Consider the following 9,988-nt stretch of genomic DNA (forward strand, 5'->3'; position numbering starts at 1 on the left):
TCGAACCAATTCCAGCAACGAAGAGCCCGCAACGACACCCCCAGGCAAAGGCAGAAGTCCTTTGAAACACCCAACTAGTACATCACCGAATCAATCGTACCCTAGTCCAGTATCCGATATCCAACAACAAATCACACAATGACAACCACAGACCGACGCGACTCGGAAAACCGAATCACTGCTCATAGACTTGGTCACCACATTACCCAACGACCTGTTAATATCTGCACGCATCAACATTTTAAACGATAGATCTCAACCAGTTCGCTGCCGAGCATTGTTAGATACCGGTGCTAGTATGAATTTCATTACCGAACGTCTTGCAAACTCTTTAGGACTTCCGCAACAGAAGTGTTCCATCTCAATCAAAGCCCTCGATGTTTTATCAACGACGTCAAATCGTTTTATTACAGCCACGATCACATCCACTAACGGAACCTACCAACGCACCTTAACATTTCTCATCGTACCAACAATTTCGACATCCATTCCGGATCAACCAATAGACCGATCAACAATCCCAATACCCAAGAATATCCATCTTGCCGATCCAACATTCCATTTACCATCCCCAATCGATATTTTGCTGAGCTCAGGGCCCACCATTGCATCACTATGTGTCGGCCAAATCAACCTTAATCCGCCAACAGGCCCCGACCTCCGTTTACAAAAAACACACTTCGGGTGGGTCATCGGGGGGAGCCCGGTCTTCCCGTCAACGGCCAGGGCATTTCACACCTTCACAGCAGATCTTGAAACGGATCTTACTCGCTTTTGGGAACTCGACGAGGGACCACAAATAAAACACGTGTCAGAAGCGGATCGACGATGCGAGGAACACTTTCTAGCGCACTTCCAACGCACCAGCGAAGGGCGATACATCGTCGCACTCCCGTTTAACGACAAACTTTCCTCACTCGGATCAACTAAAACAATGGCGATGAAACGACTCGCCTCTCTTCAGCGCCAATTCCAACGAGATCAGAAATTCGAAGCAGCATATCGGGCGGTAATTCAGGAATACGTGGAATTAGGGCACATGACGACAATCGCATCACATCACCAATCAGCCGATGAACACTATCTGCCACATCACGGCGTAATCAAGGACTCGAACACATCTACAAAGCTCCGCGTCGTGTTCGACGGATCCGCACCGAGCACCACCGGAGTTTCTTTGAACGACACCCTTCACACAGGACCGAAGTTACAAGAGGACTTATTCGATATTCTCTTGAGATTCCGCTCTCATCAGTATGTTCTCACGGGTGATATCGAGAAGATGTATCGACAATTTCTCGTACGCCCGGAAGATCGTAAGTATCAGAAAATTTTGTGGCGCAATTCGAACGGTGAAATCGAAACTTATCAACTCAACACCATCACGTTCGGCCTGTCGGCCGCACCCTACCTAGCTATCCGATGTCTCAAACAATTGGCAAACGATGAAGGACATCGATTTCCGCGAGCTTCGTCAGTCTTGCAGCGGGATTTCTACGTCGACAACGCCCTTACCGGGGCTGACACGATGAGCGAGGCGTTGTCAATCAGAACAGAACTCACCGAACTTCTCCAACTGGCCGGCCTGAAAATCAGAAAATGGGCATCCAACAACCGCGAACTACTCAACGGACTATCGGACCACGACATAAACCAAAACCTACAATTGGGTGAGTCCCAACCATTAAAGACACTTGGAGTTTATTGGAGGTCCTCCGATGATTCAATCCTTTATTCGGTCGCCGCCATGGCCAATATTCCTCACGTTACCAAACGATCGATCAGCTCCGTAATCGCTAGGATTTATGATCCTTTAGGACTACTCGCGCCAGTAATTGTTCGAGCAAAAATATTACTACAGAGAGTCTGGGCACTGATGGTCGATTGGGATGAATCACTTCCCGCAGATTTCCATTCCGAATGGAGCCGCTATTATTCCCAATTAGCGCTCCTGAACAATATCTCGTTCCAACGCAAGGCAATAATCGGATCCGCAAAAGAAATCGAAATGCATGGTTTCTGCGATGCAAGCGAGAAAGCATACGGAGCTTGCGTTTATCTACGAACCGTTAATCCTGACGGCCACGTGCAGGTCCAGCTTTTAGCTGCAAAATCAAGGGTAGCCCCGCTCAAGTCCCAAACCATTCCTCGGCTTGAATTGTGCGGAGCCCTTCTTCTTACGTCCCTGATGTCTACCATACAACAGGCTCTATCGCGCAATGTGTCTCGAGCCGTCTACTGAACCGACTCCACCATCGTCCTCCATTGGATAAGCACGTCTCCTCACACACTGAAAACGTTTGTTGCCAACCGAATCTCCGAAATCCAGACTAGAACTAGTTCGCACGATTGGCGCCATGTTCCGACCAACGACAATCCCGCGGATCTAATCTCGCGAGGACAAACGCCTGAAGAATTTCTACGCCCGACTATTTGGCAACATGGTCCTGAATGGCTCCAACTATCTGAAGAACACTGGCCGACATGTACACTGCCACCACTAACGGAGTTACCGGAACAAAAACGAGCAACCTGTATGTCCGCAACCCCCGCCGATCATGGATTTCTAGAAAGGTATTCATCTTGGCCTAAGTTGATCAGGATCATCGCTCGCTGTCTCCGTTGGAAACATAAACACAACCCGACTACACCCATCACGGCAACTGAATTAAATACAGCCCACAACAAGATCATCAAACTATTGCAAGGCATCTATTTTTCCGCGGAAATACGTGCGCTCCAGAAGGATCGAGACGCAACAATAAAGGGAAAGCTCACGCGACTCAACCCGTTCATAGATAAGGAAGGCATATTACGCGTAGGCGGACGACTTAGTCATTCACTGATACCTTTTCCTCAAAAACATCCTATAATCTTGCCTAAGTCATATGTTACAGCACGCATTATCGATCATGCACACAACGTCCACATGCACGCAGGAACACAAGCTACGCTGTACGCCGTACGACGAAGATACTGGCCCATCGACGGTCGAAGTCAAGTTTGGCATACGATCAAGAGCTGCGTCCGTTGCTGCCGCGCTCATCCACCGCCGGTGGATTATATTATGGGTGATCTACCTGAGGCGAGAGTGACCGAGTCACGCCCATTCACGAACGTCGGCGTCGACTACTGCGGACCATTCCACATCAAGGAAAGGAGAGATCGCAACCGCCGCCAGGTCAAGGCATATGTTGCCATCTTTGTATGCTTAGCGGTTAAGGCGGTGCATATCGAACTCGTCGGCGATCTCACTAGCGAGGCCTTCATCGCCACACTCCGAAGGTTCATCGCTCGACGCGGGTTTTGCTCTACCATCCATTCCGACAACGGCACAAACTTTGTTGGGGCGAACAACGAATTACGTGAGCTTCACGAACTCCTACGATCGAACGATCATAATTCCAAGGTGGCCTCATTTCTGTCAGATAAGCACATTGAATGGCATTTTATTCCCCCTCATACCCCGCACTTCGGCGGACTCTGGGAAGCAGCGGTAAAGTCATTTAAACGTCATCTCAAACGCGTAATCGGCAACGAATTACTCACCTTCGAACAATTCAACACCCTCATTATTGAGATCGAGGCAATCCTCAACTCACGACCGTTAACTCCGATATCCTCCGATCCGAACGATCTCCTAGTCCTCACTCCCGGCCATTTCCTCATCGGCGATTCACTAATGAGTTTACGGGAGCGAGATTTCAGAGACGTCCCTTCCAATCGGCTCTCCAGATGGCAACATCTTCAGCAGATCAGGCAACATTTTTGGAATCGCTGGCATAAGGAATATTTAAACGAATTGAGCAACCGCAGCAAATGGAACCAGGGTGGGCACAACATCCAGGAAGGCGCAATCGTCATCCTCAGAGAGGACAATGTGCCCTCTATGCAGTGGCCTCTGGGACGAGTTATCAAGGTCCATCCAGGCGACGATGGTGTCATCCGAACGGCTACGATTCAAACGGCGAAAAACATCGTGGATTGAGGCATCAAAAGACTTGTCCCACTGCCAATCCAGCCTGACTTCGAGGAATCCGGACAATCAGCAGTTGAGACGAGGGGGCATTAGGATCCCAACCAACGCCGCGACACCCAACGTTCATTATCTACCAAGGAACATCACTGGGAGAACTCGAGTCGGGCGGCTCATCGGGGGGAGCCCAGCCTCCCAATCAACTACAGAACCCCGCATCGTGTCAGACGAATCAGCATCAAGCAACACTGGAATTCCGTTCAACGCTACTTCTTGGATCAAGCTGGTCCACTACATTCCAGGACCGAAACGGTCCACGATCATCCAAGGACACTTCCTGGGTCAATAATCACAACCGCAAGTTTCCGTACAACCACAAGGATCACGACGGTCGAGACTCCAACGACTCCCGAACAGGACATAAACAACATACTTGTCAAGTTATCATAACTCTGTTATTTTTCCAGATATAATCTGGACTCTCCGAATGAAACAGCATCCATTCATCAGCCTCGGAATCAACCACTGCAAAGCATTTTATGTCAACGAGCAAAAGGATCGCATCCGCCACAAAATCCAGAGTCATCGCTCTTGGACAGGGATACCCCATCCAACTGTCTTCAACTGGCATCATGCGGATGGCACCACTACCGAGCAGATCAACACCAGATGACTCCGACCTGATCAGCAGCAACGCGGCCTAATGCGAGATCCACCTCTTCAAATCAATCACATCATTTTGATCGGTACCCTCTCAACGGGGGGAGGATGTTACGTCGGCCGACTCTCTACCTGAGCCGGACCTCACATCGCGGACGGATGGCAGCCAGATGCCCGCACATCCTTATCGCATACTCTTGAAAACACTCGCAGCCTGACTATAAATCCCAGAAAACTCTGGCGAAAGTCTTTCATCGCAAACAAGGACCTTTCCACGAAAGCGTTTTCTAAGGTTTCTGGTTAACGTCTGGAAAACACGTGAACGCTAAGTGTTCACACGTGCGATGCCTCCTACTCCCAACTTTCCATCGAGGGTGGCTAATACCCTTCCTAGTCCATCGATAGTCTTACTAACCAATAGAAACAATTTCTATTACCCTCACTTCTCCAACCAAAAACTGTCATCAACAAATCAGATGATTCCGTGCGTTAGACACACCCTTCCTTAGCTCACCTCCGACACAGCATCGTCACGATCGAGTCAGTTCGTCTTCGTCCTCAAATCAGTCACTACGTCTACAACTATCGCTCAGTCCAGCAAACTCACTGAGAAGCATCGTAAAGTCGCAATCTAACATTCGAACCGATCAGTCGCAGTCGAAAACTCTCTGTACGGTCGCGTCCAAATTAATCACACTGTATAATATCTAACTCGAACACTCTAGTGGTAACCTCCGACACCATTTAAACCGATATCTTATAAAAACTGTAAGTGTTGTTCAGATATAAATATATATATTTATTCTACAATAGTAGAATAAGTTGCACTCATTGAATCATCCCGGTTATCCTAAACGAAACGCGGGGAGCGACCACTTCGCGGCGTCGATTAACTGAATCGTAGCGAGAATTTACGACTCTCGCTGACGCGTTTCCTCGCGACCGCGTCTCTCCGCGAACGGTCGCAACAGTAGTATTTGGTTGAAGCTTAGCATATATAAAAACCTACGAAATTTGTGTTCTGTTCTATATTGAAACTTGGCATGTACAAGAACCTATAAAATTGTGGATCTGACCTATTCGGTGGAAACTCATTCTATACACGAACCAATAAAATTAAGAATGCTCCTATTTGGTTGAACCTTAGCATATAGAAAAATCTATAAAATTATGGATCTGTTCTATTTGGTTGCACTTAGTATATACAAGAATCACTACAATTAAGGATTGTCCTATTTGTTTGAAACTTAGCATGTTCAAGAACCTACGAAATTAGAGTTCTGTTCTTTTTGTCAAACTTGGCATGTACAAGAACCTATAAAGTTGTGGATCTGGCCTATTTGGTGGAAACCCATTTTATGCACGAACCAATAAAATTAAGAATTCTCCTATTTGGTAGAAACTTAGCATATACAAAAATCTATAAAATTATGGATCTGTTCCATTTGGTTGCGTTTAGTATATACAGGAATCACTACAATTATGGATTGTCCTATTTGGTTGAAGCTTAGCATGTACAAGAACCTACGAAATTAGTTTTCTGTTCTATTTTGAAACTTAGCATGTACAAGAACCAATAAAATTGTGGATCTGTTATATTTTGATGCATTTAGTATATACAAGAATCACTACAATTAAGGATTGTCCTATTTGGTTGTAACTTAACATATAGGAAAATCTATAATATTATGGATCTGTTCTATTTGGTTGCATTTAGTATATACAAGAATCACTACAATTAAGGATTGTCCTATTTGGTTGAAGCTTAGCATGTACAAGCACCTACGAAATTAGTTTTCTGTTCTATTTTGAAACTTAGCTTGTGCAAGAACCTATAAAATTGTGGATCAGGCCTATTGGGTGGAAACTCATTCTATACACGAACCAATAAAATTAAGAATTCTCGTATTTGGTTGAACCTTAGCATATAGAAAAATCTATAAAATTATGGATCTGTTCTATTTGGTTGAATTTAGTATACACAAGAGCCACTAAAGGTAAGGATTGTACTATTTGGTTAAAGCTTAGCATGTACAAGATCCTACGAATTAGGGTGTTGATCTATTTTGAAACTGAGCATGTACAAGAACATACGAAATAAGTGTTCTGTTCTATTTTGAAACATAGCATGTACAAGAACCTAAAATTTATGGATCAGTTATATTTTATTGCATTTAGTATGTACAAGAATCACTACAATTAAGGATTGTTCTATTTGGTTGAGGCTTAGCATATGCAAGAACCTACGAAATTATGGTTCTGTTCTATTTTGAAACTTAGCGTGTACAAGAACCTAAAATTTATGGATCTGTTCTATTTTGTTGGATTTAGTATATATAAGAATGACTATAATTAAGGATTGCCCTATTTGGTTGAAACTTAGCATATAGAAAAATCTATAAAATTATGGCTCTGTTCTAATTGGTTGAATTTAGTATACACTAGAACCACTAAAGGTAAGGATTGTACTATTTGGTTAAAGCTTAGCATGTACAAGATCCTACGAATTAGGGTGTTGATCTATTTTCAAACTGAGCATGTACAAGAACCTACGAAATTAGTGTTCTGTTCTATTTTGAAACATAACATGTACAAGTACCTAAAAATTATGGATCTGTTCTTTTTTGTTGCATTTAGTATATACAAGAATGACTACAATTAAGAATTGTCCTATTCGGTTGAAGCTTAGCATATGCAAGAACCTACGAAACTATGGTTTTGTTCTATTTTGAAACTTAGCATGTGCAAGAACCTAAATAATTATGGACCTGTTCGAGTTGGTTGCATTTAGTATATACAAGAATCACTACAATTAAGGATTGTCCTATTTGGTTGAAGCTTAGCATGTACAAGAACCTACGAAATTAGTTTTCTGTTCTATTTTGAAACTTAGCATATACAAGAACCTACGAAATTAGGGTTTTGTTCTATTTTGAAACATAGCATGTACAAGATCTTATAAAATTATGGGTCTGCTCTATTTGGTTGCATTTAGTATATACAAGAATCACTACAATTAGGGATTGTCCTATTTGGTTGAAGCTTAGCATGTACAAGAACCTATGAATTTAGGGTTCTGTTCTATTTTGAAACATAGCATATACAAGAACCTATAAAATTGTAGTAGTGTCCTATTTGGTGGAAACTCATTATATATAAGGATCAGTAAAATTAAGAATTTTTCTATTTGGTTGAAACTTAGCATATAGAAAAATCTATAAAATTATGGATCTGATGTAACTGGTTGAATTTAGTATACACAGGAACCACTAAAATTAAGGATTGTCCTATTTGGTTGACGCTTAGAATATACAAGAACCTGCGGAATTAGAGTTCTGTTCTATTTTGAAACTTAGCATGTACAAGAACCTAAAAATTATGTATCTGTTCTATTTGGTTGCATTTAGTATATACAGGAATCACTACAATTAAGGATTGTCCTATTTGGTTGAAGCTTAGCATATAGAAGAAACTACGAATTTAGGGTTCTGTTCTACTTTGAAACTTAGCATGTACAAGTACCTACGAAATTAGGGTCCTATACTATTTTGAAACTTAGCATGTACAAGATCATACAAAATTAGGGTTCTGTTCGTTTTTGAAACTTAGCATGTACAAGAAACTAAAAATTATGTATCTGTTCTATTTGGCTGTATTTAGTATATACAAGAATCACTACAATTAAGGATTGTCCTATTTGGTTGAAGCTTGGCATGTACAAGAACCTACGAAATTAGTTTCCTGTTCTATTCTGAAACTTAGCATGTACAAGAACCTATAAAATTGTGGATCTGACCTATTGGGTGGAAACTCATTCTATACACGAACCAATAAAATTAAGAATGCTCCTATTTGGTTGAACCTTAGCATATAGAAAAATCTATAAAATTATGGATCTGTTCTATTTGGTTGCGTTTAGTATATACAAGAATCACTACAATTATGGATTGTCCTATTTGGTTGAAGCTTAGCATGTACAAGAACCTACGAAATTAGTTTTCTGTTCTATTTTGAAACTTAGCATGTACAAGAACCTAAAAATTATGGATCTGTTCTATTTTGTTGTATGTAGTATGCACAAGAATCACTACAATTAAGGATTGTAGTATCTGGTTGAAGCTTAGCGTGTACAAGAACATACGAAATTAGGGTTCTGTTCTATTTTGAAACTTAGCATGTACAAGAACCTACGAAATTAGGGTTCTGTTCTATTTTAAAACTTAGCAGGTACAAGAACCTATGTAATTATGGATCTGTTCTAATTGGTTGAATTTAGTATACACAAGAACCACCAAAATTAAGGATTGTCCTATTTGGTTGAAGCTTAGCATATACAAGAACATACGAAATTAGGGTCCTATTCTATTTTGAAAATTAGCATGTACAAGAACCAACGAAATTATGGTTATGTTCTATTTTGAAACTTAGCTGCACAAGAACCTAAAAATTATGGATCTGTTCTATTTTGTTGCATTTAGTATGTACAAGAATCACCAAAATTAAGGATTGTCCTATTTGGTTGAAGCTTAGCATATACAAGAACATACGAAATTAGGGTCCTATTCTATTTTGAAAATTAGCATGTACAAGAACATACGAAATTAGGTTTCTCTTCTATTTTGAAATTTAGCATGTACAACAACCTAAAAATTATGGATCTGTTCTGTTTGGTTGCTTTTAGTATATTCAAGAATCACTACAATTAAGGATTGTCCTATTTGGTTGAATCTTAGCATATACAAGAACCTGCGTATTTAGGGTTCTGCTCTACTTTGAAACTTAGCATGTACAAGAACACACAAAATTAGGGTTCTGTTCGTTTCTGAAACTTAGCATGTACAAGAACCTAAAAATTATGCATCTGTTCTATTTGGTTGCATTTAGTATATACAAGAATCACTACAATTAAGGATTGTCCTATTTGGTTGAAGCTCAGCATATAGAAGAACCTACGAAATTAGGGTTCTGTTCTATTTTGAAAGTTAGCATATACAAGATCCTATAACATCTGTTCTATTTGGTTGCATTTAGTATACACAAGAATCAGTACAATTAAGGATTGTCCTATTTGGTTGAAACTTAGCATATAGGAAAATCTATAAAATTATGGATCTGTTCTAATTGGTTGAATTTAGTATACACAAGAACCGTCAAAATTAAGGATTGTCCTATTTGGTTGAAGCTTAGCATATACAAGAACATACGAAATTAGGGTCCTATTCTATTTTGAAACTTAGCTTGTACAAGAACCAACGAAATTATGGTTATGTTCTATTTTGAAACTTAGCATGTACAAGAACCTATGTAATTATGGATCTGTTCTATTTGGATGAATTTAGTATACACAAGAAC

General features: G+C 41.2%; 1 protein-coding gene across 1 annotated transcript; it reads left to right on the plus strand.

The window, feature by feature from the left end:
- The first annotated feature begins 298 nt into the window (after window positions 1-298).
- Window positions 299-3,988, plus strand: LOC132915919 (uncharacterized). Its single transcript, XM_060975683.1, has 2 exons — window positions 299-2,221; window positions 2,330-3,988. The coding sequence occupies exons 1-2, from the start codon at window positions 299-301 to the stop codon at window positions 3,986-3,988; spliced, it is 3,582 nt and encodes a 1,193-aa protein (XP_060831666.1).
- The last annotated feature ends 6,000 nt before the right edge of the window (window positions 3,989-9,988 follow it).

This window comes from Bombus pascuorum, unplaced genomic scaffold, assembly GCF_905332965.1.
Source record: "Bombus pascuorum unplaced genomic scaffold, iyBomPasc1.1, whole genome shotgun sequence".
Lineage (NCBI taxonomy): Eukaryota > Metazoa > Arthropoda > Insecta > Hymenoptera > Apidae > Bombus > Bombus pascuorum.

Bases quoted from the DNA above. Each gene is read 5' to 3' on its own strand.
- LOC132915919 (XM_060975683.1), top strand. From the start codon at position 299: ATGAATTTCATTACCGAACGTCTTGCAAACTCTTTAGGACTTCCGCAA. The intron at 2,222-2,329 runs GTGTCTCGAGCC...TCCGAAATCCAG, and splicing joins AACAGGCTCTATCGCGCAAT to ACTAGAACTAGTTCGCACGA.